This window comes from Euprymna scolopes, chromosome 2, assembly GCF_053919585.1.
Source record: "Euprymna scolopes isolate OS-2025 chromosome 2, ASM5391958v1, whole genome shotgun sequence".
Taxonomy (NCBI): domain Eukaryota; kingdom Metazoa; phylum Mollusca; class Cephalopoda; order Sepiida; family Sepiolidae; genus Euprymna; species Euprymna scolopes.
This window is the reverse complement of record NC_136483.1, coordinates 35622142-35649246: the sequence shown is the minus strand read 5'-3', so window position 1 is coordinate 35649246 and position 27105 is coordinate 35622142. Positions and strand designations below refer to the sequence as shown.

The window sequence follows — 27105 nt, the reverse complement described above, 5'->3', positions numbered from 1 at the left end:
TATTTGCTACCTTCTTTCTTTTTCTGCTTCCCAAGGAAAACATTAGTATCTCCACTAAAATATTAATCGTTATTTCCATGGCAGGTGCTCGTTTGAACTCCAATCTCTGGTCCCCCCTCGCCAATCTTTCACGAAAAACACCCGTCTAGCTGAATCCACTGTGAAAAATTTTCCCCACTCTTTATCTGTGCCTAAATCAAAACGTAGATTCCATGAACAAAGCTTCTTTCTTAGAACTGCACGCCTGTGGAACTCTGTTCCGTCTGCCTGCTTCCCACCTGACTACAACCTGGATGTCTTCAAGTCCAACGTTAACAAATTCCTAATGAACCGCCCCCTTAAGTAAACACTTCATTAAATCTCCACACTAACGTACTGTACTTGCAATAACCCTTATCCCTGAGTGGCTTCCGGGCCTTGATAAGTGGTGACCACCGTGTAAAAAAAAAAATGAATCAGCTTTATTCAAAACAAACACCAAAACAGAGGGTTGTTTGGTAGGTTGGATTTTGTCAATAGCGTGGCATTCTCACCTAGCTACTTCTGGCGAGAGGTAAGAGCAGAATATTACGTTTTATCGTGATGAAATTGACCCAGAAACTGTCATCTTTTGCACCAACTTCCTCAGCATGCACATATTTATTGCATGCGCATAGTGTTACCATTACACCTATGCAGTTATATAAGTCTAGATGTTACTGCACGGTGCACATGTACGAAGCAACAAGATATTGTACATACATATAAACAAAATAGATCTCTCATGCAACTGCTAAAATTCTTTCACAGCATTGTAAGGTTACAAATAAGCATTACATCACCCCCTCTCCCACAGGAAGGGATTTAACAAAGAGATAACTTATAGAACTGACTAAAGAAAATCGGCTTATCTACCAAAAACAAAATTTCCGTTTTTCACTACTTACGTGTCATTTACGACTTCTGCCCATCATTCAACTTCCTGTACACGTATCTCTCATTCTACACATCTAATTAAATTTTTCATTCTCTTACATAATTTTAAACTTATGTGGAAATCTTCCAATCTATCATGTTGCTATACGTTTGCCTCTAACTATTATTACAGTAGTAGTAGAAATATTTCGGTCTTTTATGACACATTTGACAATTCATGGAATTTTCATGTTAGCTTTATTGCAATTCTAACCAATAGATTTGGCGCCTATAAATGACTATCAAACAGAGAAAAAAAACATATACACGCAGAGTTCACACATATTTGCTAGTATTAGCTTATTCTCAATATTCAGAAAAAGAAAAATACGAGAATATAAAGTAATACTTTTGAAAACCGTGACATAGTTTAGGTTATAGACATACAGGCACAATGATAATAAGAATAATAATTAAAGGAAATAGATCCAGAAAGATAGGAAAAAAAACGACAGGGAGTGTAGACAGAAAAGGAGATTGTAAAATAAACGCTTGCTGCTTTATCTAAGTGGTTTAATTCAAAACAATGTAATAAATGAAGACAGGTAAAAAAAAACTTTTTCTCTGAATTGTTACATAATAACAAAGAGAGAGTGAGCGATGCGAATTAATATTCATGTGTTCTCTACCCCCATTCCCCCCAACTCTCTCTCTCTCTCTCTTTCACTCTCTTTCTCTCTTTCTCTCTATCTATACCAAAGCAGACAATTAGTTCAAAGAAGTGTTAACCTACTCTACTTTAATCACTTAACCGTCGATATATTCCTGTTAGTTTATGCAAAGAGATCGAATGAAGGAATCTAAAGCAACCTGAAATTTGTTCGTAGAGTAAGCTGATATATTTTCAGATTTTAGTGATTGAGTAAGAAGTAATTTACTTACCCTGTGAACTAGCAATGTATATTACAAAATAAATTTTTGATTGATAAAATTGAAACAAAAAGTTTAAATTTAAATTACATTAATAGAATGCATGTCGAACCTTTGTCATCAATACCGCAGTACATTTAATATACGTACGTATGCAGGACACCCTACTTATTGAAAAGGAGGATGGAAGGTAATAACACACTACAAACATTAAATTAATATACAGAGACGCTAATTTAATATTCGTAGTATGTTATCACCTTTTACTCTCCTTTTAGGTAAATAGAATCTTCCGATCACCGAAAACAATCTAAAAAAAAAAAAAAATTAAATTAAAATAAAATGATGTTTTTTAGTCATACGCGAAACTAAAATATATCTTCCTGGTCTTCTGGCTAAAATCCAAGGGAAGTATCTGTTCTGTCTAAAGATGGTATAATGATATTGTGCAGTTTTCCGTTCGCACCAGGCGTCAATACAATGGAAATATGTCACAGAATCCTATAAGGATATTGGAGATAAATCGTAATAACCAGATATATTCTGACACTATATTAAGTAGACTACTTAGATAAATAATTTTACAGTTTTAACAAAAGGGCTACAATAATATCGCAGGGTCTCCATTCACGCTGAACATCACAGAATGCCCAGCCACAATTCATTACATATGAAAGATGCCACCGTGGAATTTCCAAAGGTCCCGCTAGTTAAAATGAATATGCGAATGCAAAAGGTATTTGCATCAATGTCTTCTTCAAAAATGGTTTATTATTTTGATTCAATGATTATTTGTGTTGTATATTTTATTCTCATTCTTGTAGTGAGTTTTATTTTTAGTAATTTGAAGGAAATGATTAACGTTTAATATGTTCGAAATGATATTAAAGATTTACTGGGTGAACTACGACTTCATTTGCAATTTTCAATGTTAACAAACGGAATGATTTTATTGGATGATTATCCCTGTTGGTTATCCAATAAAAATTAACAGTGAACTTCAAGAAGTGTTTATCACTGAAAAATTTATTTCGCCGGAGAGAATATGTAATCGATAAAGTCAGTTGAAATTTCATTTTCGTAAAGAACTATTCAGAATGAAATATTAATTTTGTAGGGCAAAATGCATCAATAAAAAAAAACTTTGAGAATACAACCGACTACACTATATTATATAGATAAAATTACTAACTATTGCAAGGCATATTCAAGACAAGTTAAATAGATAAAATTACTAACTATTGCAAGACATATTCAAGGCAAGTTAAATAGATAAAATTACTAACTATTGCAAGGCATATTCAAGACAAGTTAAATAGATAAAATTACTAACTATTGCAAGACATATTCAAGGCAAGTTAAATAGATAAAATTACTAACTATTGCAAGACATATTCAAGACAAGTTAAATAGATAAAATTACTAACTATTGCAAGACATATTCAAGGCAAGTTAAATAGATAAAATTACTAACTATTGCAAGACATATTCAAGACAAGTTAAATAGATAAAATTACTAACTATTGCAAGACATATTCAAGGCAAGTTAAATAGATAAAATTACTAACTATTGCAAGGCATATTCAAGACAAGTTAAATAGATAAAATTACTAACTATTGTAAGACATATTCAAGGCAAGTTAAAATTGAAAAAAGAAGATAAAAATTGCAGTGGTGAAGTAAAAAGATAAAAGAATTAATTGATTATAAGAAATCTAGAATTTCTAAATAACTCAGAAAAGTTGAGCTTAAAGATTAGTGTAAATATTTATTTAAATTTTTAATTAATTGCTCGAGACAAGTTGTAAAGCCATTTTAATGAAAGCTGCTTATCACAAAGACAAATGCCTATTGACCTTAGTCTTGAAAAGACCATGGCTGTAAGTAGGAGGAAAATAATGAGCAGGAAGAAAGTTCCACGACCTTGCAATCTTGGAAAGAAGCTGATAGAATAATAAGCTGTATTACAAGAAAAGAAAAGAGTAAATTGATGTAGACCACTAAACCAATGAGTCAACTTCTGACGAACACATGTCATAATAGTATCTATAAAAAAGACTGAGACTAATATCACGTTTGTGTGCGCACGCGTGTGTGTGTGAGAGAGAGAGAGAGAGAGAGAGAGAGAGAGAGAGAGTAAGAGATTGCAGTGAAGAAGAAAGGATGGGAGCCAATCAAATTACAGATACGAAATTTTAATTACGTTCATAGATTTTTTTAACGTTTTTACTAGCATACACCAGCATGATAAATACCGATGAAAAGAAAAAAATAAAAGCCTCTTTAGATTCCCCTGAAAAAAAAAAAGCTTTTAATAACCCATAACATTATTTAATTAACGATGGTAGTATGCGGGGGGGGGGGGGGGAAAGTATACAATGTCATGAAATTAGGAAATAAACTATTTGTAGAGTCAGTAGAAACCGAAATTAAACAAGTTTTCAAATGACATTCATAAAAATTACTTGAAAAAAATCAGCAGCAGTCATAGTACTGATGATCTAAGCACAAATAGTAAGCACTTCCTTACAACATCATGCCTTAAAACATCTCTCTTTCTATTCATTTTATTTATTGCGGACTATTATTCTCATCTTTTTTTTATTTGTTTCACAACGTTTCGCCCAACTGTTCCTTTGGCCATCGTTAGGTGGTAACCGCGATGGATAGGAACTCTGAATCTCCTGACAGCATTCACTGCAATTACAGCCTTCCGAAGTCGTTGTCGTCTTACCACGTTTTGGCCAAGTAAGCCTCTGGCCGGCTTTGGGTAGGATTGAAACCGTTATCTTCAGACAATTTTCACCTGGAATCGTTGAGATTCAATGTCTCTATCAACTGCGCCAGTAATTGCAGTGAATGCAGTCAGGAGATTCAGCGTTTCTATCCGTCGCAGTTACCACCTGACGAAGGCCAGAGGAATAGTTGGCCGAAACGTTGTGAAACAACTAAGAAAAGATGAGGATAATAGTCCGCAATAAATAAAATTAATAAATAATACTCATCTCAATAATGAATTCCAATTAAAATAATCTCTCTCTCTCTCTCTCTCTCTCTCTCTCTCTCTCTCTCTCTCTCTCTCTCTCTCTCAATACTGAAAATTTAATATGACAAATGATTATAAACTGTTTGTAATATAAAACTATTTGAATATAAAAATATTAAATCTAATTTTCGAACAAAAATAGAAAAATAATAATGAAAATTTTGTTCTTGTCTTCTTTTATATAAAGAAACGTTTGTGTGTGTGTTGTGCGCGTCGAGCTAAAAGTAAAATACTATACAGGACACACCCACAAAGCTGGTATATTCTTATTCATGGTTGTATCAGGAAAATAATATCTAATTAAAAAACATATTGCTTCGTTTGAAGCGCAACTGGAGCAAAGTTCGTCAGGGGAGGGATCAACAGTTAAAATAACTTTTAAATGTATTTATGTAGTAATTTGAAAAAAAAAATTGCCAAGTTATGAGCGTTCTTCATGAATAAAAACAATCTAAATTCGGTAAATGTGGCTTTAAAAAGATAAATTTGGCAACCCTAGACAAGAATATGAGAATGGCCTCCCTTTATGTAACTTCGTTTTTTGATATCAGTATAATATGATCATTGCTGTGATGGTGTAAGAAAGGAACTCATAGTAATTTCGATGTGCATTAGTTCTTCACTGATGAAAGAAGTCAGTGAAATGTTACATAAAAAAGGGAACATATGAAAGAAACAGAGAAAAAAAGAATATTGTCTACCAAGAGGTGCTGAACTGAAAGAGTAAATTAAAGATTGTCTCTTACAATGTGATTTTATTATTTGTATTGAACTATGTAGCACAATATTATTTTGTGAGTATTTATTAGTACTTATTAATTTATCTCATCTGGGTATGTTCTATACTTAAAATACAATGGATAATATTCTTATAGAAATGTTATTAAACTCATATTTGCTGTGGGTCATTGGTTTTCCATTAAAAAAAAACTATTTTTGTGCTATTCAGAAAAATATCAACTTTATCAAAGCATATTCGTTGATTAAATATATTTATCATCCCATGGAATTTCCACAGATCCTGATATCATTATTATTATTATTATTATTATTATTATTATTATTATTATTGGCTCACATGGAGCTTCCACACAGGTCAACAAACGATCTGATTGGGAACCTGTGGTGTTCTCTGGAAGCTGAGTGACAACAAGTCTTCTCAGACGTCCAGCTCTCTCCACCTCCTTCGATAGCATTTGTAAATGAATTTGCATCATCGCAACAGCCTCTTATCATTGATTTCTCACTGGCAGTGGGCATTGGTTTATACTGGAATTTGAGTGGCACTCAGCCTCCCCAAGGTCCCAGTTCTCTTTGCGCTTGTCCAGCCGAGGTCTGGCTAGCGCTCTCTCCTCGGTCTTTCAGTCCTTCTTGACCCTTCTCAGCTCTTTGGTATCACTTTTTTATCGGGAGGAGCGGTGATGAAACAATGGGGGGAATGTATGATGGGGGTGTAGAACTTGTAGATATGCAGCTTCGGTGTTCTTCATTCCCTGTGACGCTTATTCGTTATATTGTCTTCTTGTATTATTCTCCGCATTCAAGGGTTTTTCTTAATATTTCAGCCGTTTTCATTATGGTTAGTCGTTGTACTTTTGCAGTTATTCTGATTCCAATTTCTGACATTCTTTCTTCGAAGTTTTTTGGAATTGTTCCAAGTGCTCCTACTATTATCAGTACTATTTTGATTTTCTTCATCATCCAAATCCCTTTTAACTCTCTGGCTAGCTCTGTGTATTTGCTTCGTTTCTCCTTTTCTTTCATACTCACCCTGTGGTCAGCTGGGACAGCAAAGTCTACGATTTGACAGGATTTTTCTTTCTTGTTAATTATTATGACATCTGGTCTTCTTGCTTGGATGGTTTGTCCGTCTGTATGCCCATGTCCCATAGGATTTTGTGGTTCTCGTTTTCGAGTGCTGTTGTGGGTTTATGCTTGTATCATTTGTCTGTACGCTCAAAATGCAGTCGTTTGCACAATTCCCAGTGCACCGCCCTCCCCACTTGGTCATGCCTGTTTTTGTATTCCTTTTGGGCCAGTTTGCTGCATTCACTTACTATATGGTTTATCGTTTCGTTTCTTTGTCCACATAGTCTGCATTTGCTGTTTTCTTGTGTTTTATCGATCCTTGCTTTGATATGGTTGGTTCTTATCGAGTTATCTTGTGTTGCAGTTATTAGAGATTCAGTTTCTCGATTTATACATTCTTTTCGCATCCATGTTTTTTTTTTTTTTTTTTTTTTACATAGGCATCACCACATTATAAAGGCCCAGAGGCCACTCAAGGATAAGGGTTAAATAGTGTACAGTAGAAATTGGACAATATAGTAATCATTAGTAATGAAAATTTGGTAAATTTGATAATTTATATGGAACGGCTCATCAAGAACTTATTTACTTTAGACTTGAAGACAACCATATTGTAGTCAGCCGGAAAGCAGGAAAACGGAAGACAATTCCACAGGCGTGCAGTTCTAAGAAAGAAGCTTTGTTCATGGAATCTACGTTTAGGTTTAGGCACAGATAAAGAGTGGGGGAAATTATTGATAGTGTTTACAGCTAGACGAATGTTTCTTGTGAAAGTTTGGCGAGGGGGGACCATAGATTGAAGCTCAGTTGAACACTTTCCATGAAAATAACGATACATCAGAGACAAACTCGCAACATCTCTTCTGTGAGATAGAGGTTGCAAGGAGGAGAAAAGGACATCTCCTACGAGGCTACGAAGTCTATTTTGAACTCTATCAAGGCAGGACACGTCCTTTCTAGCAGCTCCTGCCCAGATGTGGCAACAGTATTCCATCCTTGGACGTACCTGGCTCTTATATAGATAGAGAATAGCATCAGCAGTGAGATATCTACCGGATCGATAGAAAGATCCCACCATTTTTCCAGCGGCCTTGGCAACAGATTTGATATACGTGTTCCATTTAAGATCAGGAGTAATGGTCAAGCCCAGAAGCTTGTCAAAACTTGAGGCCTCCTGAAGACGAGAGCCATTCATTTCAATTGATGACAAATATGGATTAGAATGTTGATGATGTAAAGAGAGAAGCTTGGTTTTAGATGCATTAAAAGTAACCAGCCACTCTTTTCCCCATTGTACTACGTGCTCAAGATCAGAGGAGAGAGAATTGGAGAGAACTTGGTCGTTTACTGTCTTAGATGTGGTGCCATAAATGGTAGTGTCATCAGCATAAATGTCTACAAATGATGTAAGGATGTGATTTGGAAGATCATTAATGTAGATCAGGAAAAGAGTTGGGCCCAGGATGGATCCCTGAGGGACACCGGCATTAATACTGTGAGCTTCTGATTTTTGCCCCTCAACTACTACTCTTATGAACCTATCAGAAAGAAATGATTTAATAATTGAGAAGACTTTTCCAGCTATACCATAGCTAGCGATCTTATGAAGTAAACCTTTATGCCATACCCTATCAAAGGCTTTAGATATGTCAAGAGCAATTGCCCTAGAAAGATTGCCACCGTCGAGAGATTTGCTAATCCTATGCGATATAACTGTAAGGACATCTGCTGTAGATCTAGCAGAACGGAAACCATATTGAGTGTCACTAAGAAGGTTATTTTTGTTGAGATGTTTGATTACTTCTGTATTTAACACAGATTCTAGCAACTTACTCATGACGCACAGGTGCAGGTGTTTTCGTTATTCTCATCTTTTGTCATTCTTATGAATCTTCCGTGGAGTTATTTCTCTTCCCCTTTCTCTTTTCTCGTTTTGTCGTTTGTCTCTGTTTTCTGTTTTGTTGTTTTTTTTCAGTGTCTCTCGCTGCCATAATTATTCTTTCAGTGTTTTGCATTATGTATTTCTCTAGTTCTTTTTTCGTGTCCCTCACACAGTCTTCTATACAGATCAATCCTCTCCCACCGTCTTTCCTTTTCACGTAGAGTCTGTCAATATCGTCCTTTGGGTGTAGTGCATTATGCATGGTCATGATTTTCCTAGTTTTCTGGTCGAGTTGTCTCAGTTCTTCTTTTGTCCGCCCTATAAACGGTCCAGAGTATCTTACTAGTGATACTGCCCATGTATTTATACCTTTTATTAGGTTTTTGCTATATAATTTCGTTTCCAGGAGTTTTTTTGTTCTCCTGAGGTATTCCTTTCCAATTTTCTCTTTCATTTCTGTTGCTCTGATGGTGTCCGCTTCCAGAATTCCCAAGTATTTATAGTTGTCTTGTTCCCTTAGTGCACTCATTTCTGTTTGGTTGGGTAGTTCCATGCCTTCTGCCGTTTCCAGTTTTCCCTTTCTTATAACTAGTTGTGTGCACTTTTCCATTCCAAATTCCATTTGGATATCTTGGCTGAAGATCTTGGTAGTGTTAATTAGTGTCTCTAGCTCCTTTTCGGTCCTTGCAAAAAATTTCAGATCATCCATGTACATCAGGTGGCCCATTTTTTCCTCTGTATTGAAGAACTTGTATCCAGCTTAGCACTTTCTCAGAATACTGTTCAAGGGCATCATGGCTATGATGAACAGTAGTGGTGATAGTGAGTCTCCTCGGAAGATGCCTCTTTGTATGTTAATTTATGTTATGTGCTGTCCATCAGCTGTCAATTCCAGTCTTCATGTTTTCATTGCATTTTCTATTACGTTGGTGATCCCGCTTGGCATTTGATACATTTTTAGGCATTCTATTATCCATGCTTGGGGGATCCTGTCATACGCTTTTTTGTAGTCGATCCATGCCATGGCTAAATTCTTTCTTCTCCTTTTTACCTCCTTTAGGATCTTTTGATCTATATATAACAGGTCATGTGTTCCTCTTTTTCCTTTTTGGCATCCTTTCTGCTCCTCGGGGATGAGTCCACAGTTATTCAGGGAATGGTAGATTTGTTCTCTCAGTTGTGCTGTCAGTATCTTCCACATAGTTGGTAAGCACGTGATTGGCCTATAGTTGCTAGGGACGGTTCCTTTCTCCATATCCTTCTGTAGCAATGTGGTTCTACCTTTTGTCATCTAGTCTGGTACTCTTGCTTCCTGTATACATCTTCTCAAGTTTTGGGCTAGCCTTTTGTGTAAGGTTGTGAATTTTTTGAACCAGTATGCATGTATCCTGTCGTGCCCTGGTGGTCTCCAGTTTGCCATTTTTCCTATGGTTTTCTTTAGGGTTTCCTTGCTGATTTCATTCACTGTTCCTTCTTCTATTTGTTGTAACTCTTCTTTCATGTCTTTCAGCCATTCGACATTTCTATTGTAATCTCCTCGCTCTTTCCAAATTTTATTCCAGTAGAGTTTTGTTTCTGTCGGATTTGGTTGTTCTGTTTTTGCTTTTCCTCCGTTCACATTTTAGTAGAATTGGCTTTCATTAGTTTTAAATGTTCTGTTTTGTTTGCATTGTTCAGATTTATATCTATATCGTCTCAATCTCGCTTCTTTTGCTTTTATTTTTTGGTCCAGTTCTTCATGTTTCTTGTTTAACCTCTCCCTGCCAGTTACATTTCGAATATTCCGTTTTCTCCACATTGCTTTCTTCCTGTTGATCATTTTGGTTTCTTTTTTATGTTTGTGTATTTGGGTTTCTAGTCTTATTTCCCATCCAGGTTTTGTCGGTCCGCTTGTCCCCAGTTGTTTTTCTGATTTGAGATTCATACTTACCATTTTGGCGCCTGCGTAAATTAGATTGTTTAAGTCTGTGATTGTATTTGTTGGGATATGTGGGAGGAGCTTGTTAACCTTCTCTGTTTCTGTTTTTAATTTCTTCTGCTCTTGGTTCCTTAATGATGGGAGCTTTGTTTTTTCCTCGTTCATCAGTTGTATTATTTTATTCATTTCATTTGCTTCATTCTCTGTTAGTTCTGTTTCATTGTTCTCGGTTTCCACGTTTGTAGACTTCGTTCTTTGTTGGTCCTCGGTCTTTGGTGTTTTTACTTATGAGGCTTCAACTTGTGGGGTTGCTCTACATGCGGTTCCGTTGGGAGATGCTTCTTGTTCAGTTTCATCATTTATTTTTTGCTGAATTTCTGTTAGTACTAGTTTAGAGAGCCAACCTTTCTTGAGTATCAGTCTTGCTTGCTCCACAATTCTTTGTTCTGTCGTATAGTAGTCACTGGATAGGTCCCATAATTCTTTCATTCGTTTCTGATAACCTCCATTTCTATATTTAGGATGACTTCTATAATAGCATTCCATTACGAGTCTATTCTCTTTTGTTGTCCATTTCTTTCTTCGTTTTTCTTTCCTTTTGATGGTTATCATGGCCGTGCTGTGTTTGTTCGGTATCATTTTGTTCCCTGAAATTAGAGGTTATACTTACCTGTTCAGCGTCCATGTTATTTGAGTTTCTAAAACTAGAAAGTTGGCCAACATTCGCAGGATGACGACCGGGTCCTCCATACTGGCTACCGAAGGAGCACCTGCCGATCATGACACCCAGATCTTTCTTCTGGGTCCCATGGTTTGGATTATTTGTAATTGACATTTTTCATATTTTGGTGTTTGTGGCAACACCGAGCCCAGAATTGTTTTACCTGTGGTTCTGATGCAGGGATAGTGTAGCTCCCATGTATACAATAGTGTAAAGCTCCCATGTATACAATAGTGTAAAGCTCCCATGTATACAAGAGTGTAAAGCTCCCATGTATACAAGAGGTATCGTGCACTATCTCACATACATATGGGACATGAACAAAAAACAAAAAAAAACTAAGTATTCTACTTAGTAAAAGTCGAAAGTCATGCTCTGAAAGAGGGCGTTTGAAGATAGGTCTACCTTACACCATACTGCTTAGCTGCTGGAAATGTTGTATGGGAAAAGAGAAGGAAGGCAATTTTCCCCGACGCTGTGGTAGTATTTAATTCCCCCGTTCAAAGATTTGGCATATTTCTACGTCAATATCGGTAAAAAGACTGGTTTCTGTTATAAATTCGAACTAACATTTAACTAGATAATTCGCCTGTCGCCCGTCTGGCTATTTTTGCATTCATTTTTAGAGGATTTTCATTAAATTTGAATTGACAAATAGAATTATACGTTTATATCGAAACAAAGACTGCTTTCTGAAATAAATTCGAAGTAACATTTAACTTTTTTTTTCTTTTAAAAAAAAAAGACGTAAACTCACATTTCGTTGATTTCTTTAAAAGAGTTTTCTGTCACGAGTGTGCTAATCCCTTCCCTCTATGGGCTCCTGTCTTGAGTTAAATGGCAGGTTGTTGGTCCGTGGAGGGTAAGGGTTGGGAGGGGGTGCGGTGGGGTGAGGTAACAGTCCTTCTTAGTACAAACATACGCGCATGTATATATGTATACACATACCCACATACACACACATTCTGCCCGTCTTTGCCAAAAAAGAATAAGAATAAAAAAGAGTTCCTCTTTTTTCTATTATTAAAAGTGAGGAATGGGCAAAATGGAGGGGTAAGGGTGTAGGAGAGATAGAAGGGAGAAAAGAGGGGTAGAAGGATAGTTAGCAAGACGTAGAGAGAGTTAGAGAGATACATTTTCAAAGAAAAATTACTCACACTTCTACCTCTTCTATTTTCTTGTTTACGGCCCTGGGCAATGTCGAGTGGCTCTGCTAATAGTATTAAAAACATTAAAACTTCCCAAATTTAAAATATTTTTAAATCTGTAATAATATTTTTTTATTAAATTATCTCTCGAAATTATAAACTACGAATGTAACCCGAGGGATTTTATGATGAACATGTGATCAGATTTTCAATTAAGATTTGAAATTTGGAGAGTTCATTTGGAAGAATTCAGCTTTAATGATATTATGTACAAAAAAATAATAAATAAATAGACGGTGTGGCCATAGGGTCTCCCCTTAGATCGGCTTTGGCAAATATTTTTGTAGCTTTCCATGAACAGGGTCTACTATCTTTTTTTTTTTTTTTTTTTTTACATTTTCACCCCAAACAAGGCACATTGCCACTTTGGTGTAGGGGGCTACTATCAGGGGCAGCAACTACTGGGGCGCTATGTAGGGATTTGGGTAGCAAGATGTCGGTTCACGTTGCACTTGAACTTCTGCATATCAGTACAGTTAGGGAAGCAGGAACCTGGAATGGAATTCCAGAGTCTAGCGGTTCTGGGGAAGAAACTACTGGATTAGAAAGATCTTTTACATCTAGGGATCTTTACTGTGTGGGGGTGGGATTTAGCTGCCTGTCGGGTTTGTCGAGAGTGTCTACGTCGTGGGGGCACAAGTGTCTGCAGTTCGTCAGAGCATTCACCACTAAAATACTTGTAGAACAAGCAGAGGGATGCAACGTTTCATCGTTGGGACAGAGGCTGAAGCTTAGATGCCAGTTCAGGGCCTATCAGATTGGTGACTCTTTTTTTAACCTTGTCTAGGAGCGAGAGACTAGTAGCAGATGCACCAGCCCAAATGTGACAACAATACTCCACACATGGGCGAATGGTGGCCTTATAGAGGTACAGGATACTTTCAGGTTTCAGTAGTTTTCTAGCACGGTAGAGAGAGCCTACCTTTTTCGCAGCGGCCCTGGTAATGTTTTCAATATAATTGTTCCAGCTCATATTTCCTGTGAACGTTAGGCCAATCAGTTTGAAAGATGTACTCTCAGACAGGGAGTCACTGGCCATTGCTATTGGTGACAGAGAAGGTTTATTGTAATTATTGAAGGAAACAAGTTTAGTCTTGGCAGCATTGAATGTGACCATCCATTTATGTCCCTATTCCACTACCGATTGGAGGTCATCCTCTAGTGTTTCTGCCATTTCTTTAGATATGTGTTCATTTGTTTTCCTGTCATGCCTGTTATAGAGTGTAGTGTCATCAGCATATATACCCATCTCAGAGGCAGTTTTGTCGGGGAGGTCATTAATAAATATTAGGAACAATAGAGGTCCAAGGATAGACCCCTGAGGCACTCCCGCATTTATATCACACTGTTTAGATGTTCGACCGTCGAGGACAACCTGGATTTTTCTCTTGTCTAAGAAGGATTCAATTATGCTAAGTATTCTACCAGTGATACCGTATGATTTAAATTTCCTGAGGAGGCCCTTGTGCCATACCCTGTCAAAAGCCTTAGATATATCTAGAGCTACCGTTCTGCCCTCTCACGCTTTGTCCAGTGAATGGTATATACGTTCAGAGATTACAGTGAGGATGTCAGCTGTGGAACGGGCTTGTCTAAATCCATATTGTTTGTCAGTCAGACGTTTAGCATTTGTAAGGTGCCGGACTAGAGCATGGTTAATTATGGTCTCAAATATTTTGGCGAAAAGTGGGAGGAGGCTAATGGGGCGATAATTTGATGGGTCAGTTCTTTCGCCAGAATTCTTGAATATTGGTACCACAGAAGCAGTTTTCCAACAGCCCGGAAAGCATGATTCATTAAGGCATTTTTTGTCGAGTTTGGAGAGAACTGGAGCTACTTCGGCTGAGCACTTTTTTAATAGCACAGCTGGGATGAGATCAGGCAGTTTTGAACCATTCAGTGATCTCATTTGCGCACTGTTCAGCAGGAAGAGTAAAAATATTTCCCCATGGGGCATCTCTGATAAGATCTCTGATGACTTCCCAGTCATCCCCTTTTTATAATATCTCGTTGTTTTGAGCACTGGCTCTTCAGTTTTGGGTCTAGAATTTAGGGTGATTTCTACCATTATCACTGCATGGTCAGCGTTCCCGAGCGGGCTGTCAGCATTTGTTGTACAATCCTCGGGAACTGTAGTCAGAAACAGATCTAGAATTGATCCTTGTTGTTCTTCCTGGTCAGGGAAATGGGTTGGAAACGTAACCATTTGTGATAGGGAGTGAGATATAGCAAAACTATGTGTTGTGCTGCCCGCTGCATCTGTGTGAGTAGAGAATCAAAGCCAGTTTTTGTGGTGAGCATTAAAGTCACCAAATACATGTACCTGTGCGCTAGTGTCAAGGGAGAGTGCTGTGTCTATGCTGTCAGAGACTTTGTTTATTATGGTGCAGTCCTGGGTCGAGGGAGAGCGGTAGAGAAAATAAAAGTAGCTAATGTTGTGTTGTATGTTTAGTCTAAAGCAACAATCATCCGTTTCTAGGTTTGTTTCTCTAGTCAGGGGGAGGGTGTTACGAATGTAGACTCCAAGTCCGTGCATATGTCTGTCAGAGTCCTTACGGCAGAGTGGGAGATAGCCAGGCATGTTAATGTAGTTAGAGGGGATGGAGGAGTGTAGGTTAGTCTCGCTTAGTGCTAAGATATCCGGGGTATTTGTTAGGAGAAATGCTTCAACATCAGCTAAATTCGTTCTAAGCCCACGGATGTTAGTGAATGCAAGCCTCAAGGGAGGAGACAAATTGGATTTGTTTGTCCCTAGGCATGGTTTAAGCTTATTTTTTTTATTGTAGCGTCATGTTTTTAAAGAGTTTCAGCTAGGTGAGGGGGAGCTGAACAAGAGGTTATGCAGGATATCAGACATGCAACACAAGCAGACCATTAGCTGACCTTTCTTCAACTAGGACTGTGGCCTTGGGAAAGCCCATTGGGGATGAGTGCAGGGTCCCTTTCCATGCGCGACATGGCACTACAAACATCCCGATATTATACAACTGTTGATGGAGCAGCCGCTTTAAGCGCTACCAAAGAGTTAGGGCACCTGTACTACCAGTCGGAAGCAGCAGCCAGGAACTGTCAATCCGGTACCCTCAGCCCATCAGAAGAAGATCACCCCAATCTAATTGCACAGGCATGCGTGGTACTCAAGCACTCCCAAGTGCCCAGTTATGAGGGGTGAGATGTGTCGGGAGTGGGGGAACGGCATTCAATGCCCTAGACAAGAAACAAGATCTACCACTAAGTGTTTTGACGATTCACTTGTGATAGTGCCTCTGCGTCTGACTAATAGGCAAAGAAGGAGTATGGAAGCCGGCGATAGACAGAGCCTATCTACTCCTTATCTGTTTTTTTTTTTTTTTAACTAGACCTTTACTTTCGTTACGTTGACAATACCTTTTGCTTGTTTGACAATGAAACGAAAGCGGGCGCATTTTTTTGCGGCCCTTAGTAATATTTAACCTGCCCTCAACTTGAAGGTGGACAAAGAATTTGGAAACATTACTAGTGATAGATGTGAAACGCTAGATTTAAGACTGTTTAGAAGGGTTAGAGTGGCGTTTAAGAAATTAACTCTTGTTTGAAATTATTATGAAGTATTAGGTTGTAGTTTGTCTGTTTCATGACAAATCAACCCTCTTTGACTATTTAATACCGAATTAAAGCACTACCGTAAACGATTAATTGTAAACGATTAATTGTAAACGATTAATTGTAAACGATTTATTGTAAATGATTTATTGTAAACGATTAATTGTAAACGATTTATTGCAAACGCTTAATTGTAAACGATTAATTGCAAACGATTTATTGTAAATGATTTATTGTAAACGATTAACTGTAAATAATTTATTTTGAACGATTTATTGCAAACAATTTACTGTAAACGATTTGTATCAGTATTTAAATGAGTACAAAAGATCCAATAAACTCAGCAAAACCGATTCCATAGGTTGTAAAATTCGATATTAATGGGTGATATTGGCTATAGAATTATATATCTCTAACAGAAATGTATTATTTGCACGTACATGTCCGTTTAGGGTTAGTTTTTTTTTTTTTTTTTTTTTTTTTTTTTTTGATTTCTTAAAACTTCTTTGTGGAATAAGTTTTCTATGAATAAAACTTTCTTTGAATGAAATATTTGTTAAATGGAATTGTCTTGGGTGAATTATTCATGGAACTAATATCATGTCAACTTTGCCAAAAAAAAAAAAGATTCCCACCAGAGAAGTATAAGTTTTACGCCATATGATGCACTTAACATTTGCACTTTCTTATTGTAATTTAGAACTAGACTTCTTTTTATGCATTACCTATCACTTGACTATCTTTTAACGTTTACCCTAGTTAAACTGTTAATAAACTGTTAATAAACTGTTAATAAACTAAATACATTTATTCTATGGTGTTCTACATGTACTATCAGATCAGAATGTCTGAAAATACTAGTTTTCTGGCCTAAAATGCACTAAGTATGTCATTGTTTTTTTCTTTTCCTTTTGCAAAACTCAATCATGTTCTGCAAAATCAAAAACAAAAACAACAATTTTCCTCTACAAAACAATAAAAGCAAACACCATGAATAAATATTTGAAAATATAAAGAACTTGAATCATAAAAACTTTTTTTCCAAAAATTACTTGATTCAGCATTAAATAACCTGAAAAGAGTTGATATGCTGTAAAAGAAAACAACTAGACCAAACGTTATGAATAAATATTTAATGATATGTGGCGATTGAAAAGTTAAAATACAAATGGTTTTAATTGCTTACACTCTCTCCTTCTCTGCTTCGTTGAAATTCACTTTCCTCTTCACTTCCTAAAGCTTACAACTTTTAACATAAAGACATTAAATCAAATAATTTTTAACCAATGGAAATATTTCTAAACCCCCATAAAGGTAATACCTATTCACAAAAATAATAAGCCAGTGTAAAATTATAAACTCTTAAAAGACCCGGTCAAGAAAAACAGTTTGGGAGAGATCTCAAAAGCTGACAATAAAAAAGAACCCAAAACGCATTCTCTACAAACCATCTGGTGCCCCTTTGGGGTTCCTGGAATGGCAAAACTCACAGCCTAGTGGTAAGGCAGGTGAAAAGACCCAGTGACCCACATACCAGTTTCATCTCGCATGCATCTACATACGCATTCCAAGAACAAAGGTACACCAAAACATACACAATGCCACACTGCTAAGTACACAAATATATGCCTATTTACACAATGAATATTTTAACTTCTTTATCCAAACATCTAAAGATGAAAATAACTTTTGTGTTTTTATTTCTTTTATAAACTTTCAACCTGAAAAGGGTTGATATGCCATAAAACAAAAACAACAATACAATCAGTTTAACGTTTTCCCTAGACAAACTATTAATAAACTAATAAAGATATTTGTAATTCTATCGTGTTTTATGTGTGCAAAAAATAATTTTATGTTCTCCACACGTGTGTTGCTAAAAATAAATACATCAATTAAAATATCAATTATTCGTTTCTCTTTTTTCATAACAAATTCGCCAATAATTAAACATGATTTGTTGATTCCACATTCCACACATTCACTCTTTCTTCTTAATTAAAAAAGTAAACAAACTAAAAATAAAATAGTACAGGGTGTCTCAGTATAAACGTGACCCACGTTAATACCTCTGTCAACATTAATTATATGTTTCTATTCTTTTTAGTAGAAAATAGAATGACGTCTCAAAATCATCCAAGGAGATGGCATGATCAGCAGAAGAAAACAGTATTTTGTGTAACGTTCTATCTAAGGACAAAGTTGTTGAAAACTGTCCAAACAAGATACCACAGAAGGTTTAATTTGAATTTCCTCCTAAGTTCTAAATTACTCATGGGTTAAAGAAGTTTAAGGGTGCAGGAACTTTGATTCACTAAAAATGGGCAGACATTTTCAATTGGTAGAAAATCAACGGTAAGATCGATTGAGAATGTCAATGCAGTGCGATGTTCTTTTGCTATACGTCCAAAAAAAAGTCACACGAAGATGGTCTCACGAGATGGGTCTTTCTTTATCAATCCAAAAAGTTTTGAAAAAGGACCTTCAGTTGTATTCATACCGAATCTAAATCAAATATGCATTCACAAAAAATAGCATTGTAAGACATGTTCAGATGTGCTGATGTTCGAAAAACAAAATTGAAGAAATGTAGTAGCTTTTTCTCCAGAATGAAGTCCACCGTTTGGATTACCATTTCAAAACCTGGACTATCAGACCGTTTTGGTTTGTGAATGACGTTGGGAGGACAGTGACGGTCAACAAAAAGTATTACATTATCGTGCTTAACAAATCCTGAAGGGTACTTAGTGCTTGTCATTGCATGAGGGAAGACAAGTAATGGTTTTAACAAAGCGGAGCAATTCACAACATGTTCTAACAAACGCTATAGAATGACTGGATTGTTGTTCTGCAAATTGATGCTGCTTTTCAAAATGGTCACAACTTTTACCGGATTTAAACCTAGAGGATTTCTATTTTTGGTAGTTTTTCAAAGACCATTTATACCAAAACAATTCACAATTTCAGAATTCAAGGTAGCCTTCATTCAGCAGATTCATGACTTAACCATGAAAGAGTATGAATGGTTTCACTATCTCTGGTTAGATCAGATTGTGCACTGACACTCTCATAACAGTTTGCTAAGCCTTACTACTTCCATGCTGGCTCATAAAAAATTGGAAGTAAGTATTTTGTTTATGGCATCATCAATAGAAGATTGTTGTACAAGACCAATGGACTCCCCTATCTGTTTTTTTTTTTTTCAAACAGAGTTCCCTTCTCCTAGATGTATTGTCTCTCCCTCAGCTGAGGAACTCCATCTGTATGTTAACTTTTCAGAATATCAGAGTGTGCTAAAATAGTAATAAAAAATTTCGCATGACGGTTACAAGTATGCAATCAGTGTTGAGAACACATTCTGAACATGTTTTGTAAAGAATTTTATTTTATAACAAGAAATGCTAAATAAACACTGATTTTAATTGTTTTAGGAAATCCAAAATCTTCATGTCTTTCTGATCTGGTTCATAAGTAATAATTGTGTAGATGGGCCATATTTATACTGAGATACCCTGTACTTACCTGTGATAGTTTGGACAAGAACTCCGATGTGTTCACGTCTTTAAACACCTTTTCGATATTATGGTTGAACGCTTCTTTTATCTCAGACCACAGTGAATCCACCTAAATAAAGAGATATTGAGAAGAATCATTATTATTGGTACTCACTAAAAGTTCTCACACAGATCATCATCAGATTACTTATTGATAACAAATAACCAGTGATGCTCCTTGCAGTGTGCGTGACAATAAGTCTTCTTAGATTTCCAGTATTCCTTTCATAAATGATTTTGCATTATCACAACAGCCGATTACTATTGATTACTCACTGACAACAACTATTGGTCTTCACTAGAACTTTGGTGGCAATAAGCCTTCCCAAGGTTGCAGTACTCTTGGTCTTTCCATCCTCTTTAACCCTTCATACATTATCTGTGGTACTAGCCTTGGTTGATCCCTTTATTTTCTTTAATCTTATTATTTTTTACTTTTGTAATATTTATTTTATTTCATTTCTGTCTTCTTCTTCTTCTTCTTCTTCTTCTTCTTCTTCTTCTTATTATTATTATTATTATTATTATTATTATCATCAGCAGCAGTAGCACTTCTATGGCTAGAGGTACATAACCCAAAATCATCTATAATACTCCTTTAAAGAAAAAATTTATGTTCTATTTTATTGTTTGGTTAGCGGATATATTGTAGCATCCTTTCCAAGAAGGTAGCCACTATATATATATATATATATATATATATATATATATATATATATATATATATATATAGAGAGAGAGAGAGAGAGAGAGAGAGAGAGAGAGAGGAAGAGAGATACGTTTTCTTATGTACATACTGGTCGAAAGTAAACAGAGAAAATAGTAAATGATGACGAAATGGTAATAATAAAGAGAACGTTGCATTTAAATACATGCATAAATTTATTTCTTACACAGAAGACAAATGTAAGAGGGACATAGTACAACATGACATATAAAAATTACAGATGTAATAACGAATGTAAGCATGCACGTTAAAAGTTCATGCACACAATCAAAATAAAAATGAATTGCCAAGGTAAACGCGGAATAGAGAATGCATTGACTGTATAAAGTGAAGACAACTTTTATTGTCTAGGAATTATTCTCAATGCGAATGCTGTGACCAGTATAAAAATGTCATGATGGAATAGCTAACTGTTTGAGAATCCTGTCTTAAGCCCCACTAGCGAGATCTAATGAAATGGCGTAAGCAGTACAAAATCAAGTAATAACGTGGATCTAATGGAATACATCTACTAAGCTTCAATCCCAAACTGAAAGAAAGCAAACTTCGATATTGCATCTTTAACTATGCATGTGTAAGTCTTTTTTTTCCTTCAAAATTGAAGAGTGAATATTAACTTGTTACCAATATAATTCAGGAGAGATAACTTGTGTATGGTTCAAGAGACATAACTCTGAATATGCTGGCTCAACACACCCGTCCTCACTTAGAAGGTTACTTTTTATAAACAAATCAATCTTTTAATTTTGTTTAATAAACAATATCACAGCTGCATAATCCATGTTGACACACCGGGTCCTATTAGATCATTAAAGTTAAGCAACGTTGAGCCTGGTCAATACTAAAATAGGTGGTCATTTGGAAATTCCAGGTGCTGTCTGTGCTCTTCACTTATCTCGTCATTGTTTCCAGTCGTTTTAGCATTTCTCCTTTCCACCGGACTTAAACAGTGCCGATTCAGGGGAGGTAGTGGGGGGTTGCACAAACCTTGCCTCACAATTACATGCGTAGCTACCCTTACAGGGGCTATCCATTATCTCTGAAGACTGAATAAAGGCATCATAGCGATTTTCAAAAACGGAATTTGAGATTGTACTTGATTACCCCAAATGTGCACTAATGTTTTATGTTATTTTTATTTTAACTACTTAGTTAGTGTTAAAAGCGACTCTATATAATTTTTCTTGCAGAATTTAAAGTATGGTAACAAAAAAATGAAACTCTAAAGACTTAGAGAACACTGTTGAAATCATCCGGGAGTCGAGTTCAGCAGAATTGGCCCATCTCGAGTGTGAAGTGGGATGAGTCAGATATCGGTAGCACAGTTTGCTGATTAAGAATGTACCCCAAACAAATCATATTTCTTTTCTGTCCATTATTATTTTTCAATTAGATTGCTATGAATTATTCGTTACTCTCAACGTGGTTGTTATTTTCACAACGTTTTAGTTGACGTCTTTAAACTTGGGAATCTTTATATCAAACTTGTGAACCTATATGAAATTTCGAATTTTTTTCTTTTAAACTGAAATGTTGATCTGTGGTATTTAACACGCCACTCATTAAACCCTTTAAACGCATCAATAATGTTGTATAACATTTTCTATTAATGGTTCCCTTTTTTTCTTTTTCTTTTTTTTTTTTCAATATAATCGATGAACAAAATACCGGATCAATTAGGGTTCAAGGGCCTCAGAAAATATGCAGTTGACTTGCGTACACTGTAAACAAGCGTATCATAAACCTGAGTTGTTTTGTTTTCCGTTACAATGTCAACTTTTAATATAAGGAAAGAAAAAAAAGGGTTACTATATATTTATTTTTTTGGGGGGAGGGGCATTTTTTTTTTTTAAATGTTTTAATAAACAAACAAATCGTTGTCCTTATTTGTCGAAACTGGAGATTCTATATTTTGTAGTTGTGTTCGCATCCTAAATTGTCCGTTTATTATCCATTTGTTTATAGTGTGCACATCTAAACTGGGAGAAACCGGTGTGAACGCGAAGTCATCTCTTACGTGTTGCTTATTTTCTGGGGTTCTTGAAGCCTAATTGATCCAAAATACCTTACAGATACCAAAATCTGCTCAGTTGATGTTTGGATTATTAATCGCTTGGGATGTCTCTCATGTGTTGCCGTGCACTCAGCTTATTTTTTTTTTTTCAGCTTATTATTTATTTTTTTCAGCTTATTATTTATTTTTTTTCAGCTTATTATTTATTTATTTTTTTTCACTCGGGGTGAATTTTATTTTTTCTATTTTTGCATGGGAGTCACCATATATCAGGCCTTAATGCCACTCAAGAATAAGGATTAAGGGTTAATGAGTGTACAGTAGTCATTGAGACAACAGCATATTAATAGTTAGTGGTGGAAATGGGGTAGAAATGGATTACTTAAGGGCTCAGCAAGAACTTGTTTAGATTGGACTTGAAGACAATTATATTGTAGTCAGCTGGAAAGTAGGTCATGGTGGATCTATATTTCATCCATTGTCATATATTGATGCAAAAACTTCCATTTACTAATGCTTTATTAACACAAGCATTCAGATTTTTCCATGTTTTGAAAATTTGCAAAAGTAGCTTTACTTAAATAACTAATTTATAAACTAATAACCTTATTGGACGTGGCATTTAAACTTTATTAGTACTTTATAAAAATCATGTGGATTTTTTTTATTAGTGGTGCCATCTATATATCAAACCTAAGACTTATTGAGTGCTGTGTTATTTTTAGTTAAATCATCATATTATCTTATTTCAATCTATAAACCTAAAAAGTAATTTCTGCTTAATACGAGGGACGTTCCAAAATTAATGCCTCCTATTTTTTATTCTGCCTGAATGGATCAGAAGGGATTGCGAATTACATTGTTATGATAATTGAACTTATGCATTCATGACCTGTAAGTTTCATCTCTCTGTTACAGAATATTGATGGTGTGAGTCTCTAAGAAAGAAACCCCCTGTCATAGATATGCGTCAGAAGCAGAGATGCGTCATTGAATTCTTTCATGCAGAAAAAAATTAAATCAATCAACATTCACTGGCGCCTATTGAACGTTTACAAAGCCGATGCAGTTGATGTCAGCACAGTTGGGAGATGGGTCCGTTGATTTCAGGGTGTCAACAGAGATGTGAGTGACAAAGTACACTCCAAACTTTTATGACCGAAGCATCAAAACAGGCTGGAAAAAGTGTATAGAGAACGGGAGTGACTATGTAAAAAAATAAATTCTGGAGCACAGAAGGTCGCTCGTTTTAATGATACTACTCCTGTCTTCGTAGCTGTGCAGCATTTTAGTTATTGAGTTAAAAAATAAAAGGCCTTACTTTTGAAACGATTCTCGTATGCTAAAACATTAGCTTAGTAAAATAAAAAAAAATAAAAATTCAATAACGTTATTTTATTTACATTATGATTTTTAAATTCTTAGCAAATCATGTATTGATCGTTTTTACAAGCAATAAATTTATAAAGATTAAAGCATTATCTTAAGATTAACTTTAGTTTTATAACAATTTTATTCAATTTAGTGATCAAACGAGACTGAATAATTACAGTGTAACTTTTATAAGCTATTTATATCCAATAATTTAAAAATTAAAGATAAAAACATTATATTAAGAAAATTAATTTTGGTTCAATTAATAATTTAATAATATAACGATGCCATAATAATCTATGAAATATTTTGCTTGTTCCGTTCGTATTTTATACTTTGAAAAAGTTTAAATACAATTTTTGGAAGCAACCTTGGACAAGAATATGGGAGTAATCTCCCTTTGATGTAATCTCGGTTTTGAATATCATTATAATAATGTGTGATCATTGTTCCTCTGATCTTGAGCGTGCGGTACAATGGGGAAAGAGGTGGCTTGTTAGTTTACTCCTGTATCAGAAAATATGCTATGTGATATACATATATCTGTACGTGATGTCGCCAAGCTAATCAAAAACCTTGATTCCAGTAAAGCAACCGGCCCTGACGGTATTCCAATTACAGTACTCAAAAAACTTCAACCTGAACTAGCGCCCATACTTACAAAACTGTTTAAACGTTGTCTTAAGGAGAATAGCTTCCCATCATCCTGGAAAATCTCATCAGTATGCCCTGTATTTAAGAATTCAGGTGATCGCTCATCCCCCTCTCAGTACAGGCCAATAAGTCTCCTGTGCGTCATGAGTAAGTTGCTGGAATCTGTGTTAAATACAGAAGTAATCAACCATCTCAACAAAAATAACCTTCTTAGTGACACTCAATATGATTTCCGTTCTGCTAAATCTACAGCAGATGTGCTTACAGTTATATCACATAGGATTAGCGAATCTCTCAACGGAGGCAACCTTTCTAGGGCAATTGTTCTTGACATATCAAAGGCCTTTGATAGGGTATGGCATAAAGGTTTACTTCATAAGATCTCTAGCTATGGTATAGCTGGAAATGTCTTCTCAATTATTAAATCATTTCTTTCTGATAGGTTCATAAGAGTAGTAGTTGAGGGGCAAAAATCAGAAGCTCGCAGTATTAATGCTGGAGTCCCTCAGGGGTCCATCCTGAGCCCAACTCTTTTCCTGATCTACATTAATGATCTTCCAAATCATATCCTTACATCATTTGTAAACATTTATGCTGATGACACTACCATTTATGGTAGCACATCTAAGACAGTAAACGACCAAGTTCTCTCCGATTCTCTCTCCTCTGATCTTGAGCACGTGGTACAATGGGGAAAGGAGTGGCTGGTTACTTTTAATGCATCTAAAACCAAGCTTTTATCTTTACATCATCAACGCTCTGATCCCCATCTGGCATCAATTGAAATGAATGGCTCTTGTCTGGAGGAGGCCTCATGTTTTGATAAGCTTCTGGGCTTGACCTTTACTCCTGATCTGAAATGGAACACATACATTAAATCCGTTGCCAAGGCCGCTGGAAAAATGGTAGGATCCTTCTATCGATCTAGTAGATATCTCACTGCTGATGCAATTCTCTATCTATATAAGAGCCAAGGATGGAATACTGTTGCCACATCTGGGCAGGACCTGCTAGAAAGGACATGTTCTGCCTTGATAGAGTTCAAAATAGACTTCACAGCCTCGTAGGGAATGTCCTTTTCTCTTCCATGCAACCTCTTTCTCACTGAAGAAATGTTGCGAGTTTGTCTCTGCTTTATTGTTATTTTCATGGCAAGTGTTCGACTGAACTCCAATCTATGGTACCCCCTCGCCAAACTTTCACAAGAAACACCCGTCTAGCAGAAAACACTATCAATAATTTCCCTCACTCTTTATCTGTGCCTAAACCTAAACATAGATTCCATGAACAAAGCTTCTTTCTTAGAACTGCACGCCTATGGAATTGTCTTCCGTTTTCCTGCTTTCCAGCTGACTACAATATGGTTGTCTTCAAGTCTAACATAAACAAGTTTTTGATGAGTCTTTCCATATAAGTTAACAAATTTACCGAATTTCCATTACTAACGATTACTTTATTGTCCAATTGTCTGCTGTACACTCTTTAACCCTTATCCTCGAGTGGCCTTTTTATAAAAAAAAAAAAAGAAGAAAGAAGTCAGCAAAACATTACGTAAAAAAAAGAAAACACTCAAATGAAACAGAAAAAAAAAAGAACACTGTCTGCCAAATGGTGCTGGACTGAAGGAATAAATTAAAGATTGTGTCTTACAATGAGATTTTATTATTTGTATTGAACTATGTAGCACAATATATGTTTCTGCGTATTTATCAGTACTTATTAATTCATCCCATTTGGATCAATTCTATATTTAAAATAAAATGAATAATATTTTCATAGAAATGTTAATAAGCTTATATTTGCTGCATGTTATTCGTTTTTTGCATTATCCATAAAAAATATCAGCTTTATCAAAACATATTTGGTGATTAAATATGTTTCTCATTTTGTGAAATTTCCACGAATTCTACTAGTTAAATAAACACACACACGCACACACACACACACACACACACACACACACACACACACACACACACACACACAAAAAAAAAAAAAAATCAAAATGAACGTAAATAAAAGACCCGAGTAACGCCGGATGAATATATGTAGTAGATAATTAAAAAAGATAAAAACAAAACAAAAATGAACATTAAACACTCCCGGACAGTACCGGGTAAGTAGAGTTGTAAAATATCTAATAAGTACTATAATGGGGTCTTTTTAATGTTTCAGAAATAAATTTTTAAGCGGGTCATTATTAGTAGTTATTGGCTAATGTTCCCTAGAATCTGAGTAGCAAGAAGATTTTCAGCACTCTTCACCTATTTCAATAACCGTTGCAAATGACTTTGCGTTATCATAACAGCTGTTTACCATTGATTCTCTGCTGAAATCGTTAGTTTTCTCTGGAATTTGAGTGGCAATAAGCCTCCTAAAATTCCAGTCTTAGGCGATGGGGGAATGAATGGAATTTCTAGCAGCTTAGTTCCTTTGTATTATTAATATCCCTATTATTATCATCATCATTATCATCATTATTATCATTGCTATTATTATTACTATTATTATTATTATTAACTATTGGAATCGAAAAAATCGGAACTTTTAGGGGTATCGGAATCGGAAAATTTTGTATCTAGTTTCTGATGCTAAAAACGATTCTTTCAATTGTTGTTTTTGTTTGTTTGCATTCAAAGCTTAAGTTACCTTTGCTGGTACTAATGATAAAACGATAAATATTTATTGATTTTAAACTACCAATGAAATTAAAATCAATGGATCACCCCTACCTCGTACAAGTGTATTTTACGTTTGCAAAAGTATATGCACATTACATGGCGCTTTATGAT

General features: G+C 35.6%; 1 protein-coding gene across 2 annotated transcripts in view; it reads right to left on the bottom strand.

Moving 5' to 3' along the window:
- LOC145291001 (uncharacterized) overlaps window positions 1-27105 on the bottom strand; it is a 209616-nt gene that overhangs the window by 60153 nt on the left and 122358 nt on the right. Inside the window, exon 9 of one of the 2 annotated variants that reach the window (XM_080136532.1) lies at window positions 19513-19614. In XM_080136532.1, coding sequence (XP_079992658.1) covers window positions 19513-19614 — 102 coding nt within the window. The remainder of the gene's footprint in view (window positions 1-19512; window positions 19615-27105) is intronic. The other variant, XM_080136533.1, reaches the window with a different exon arrangement.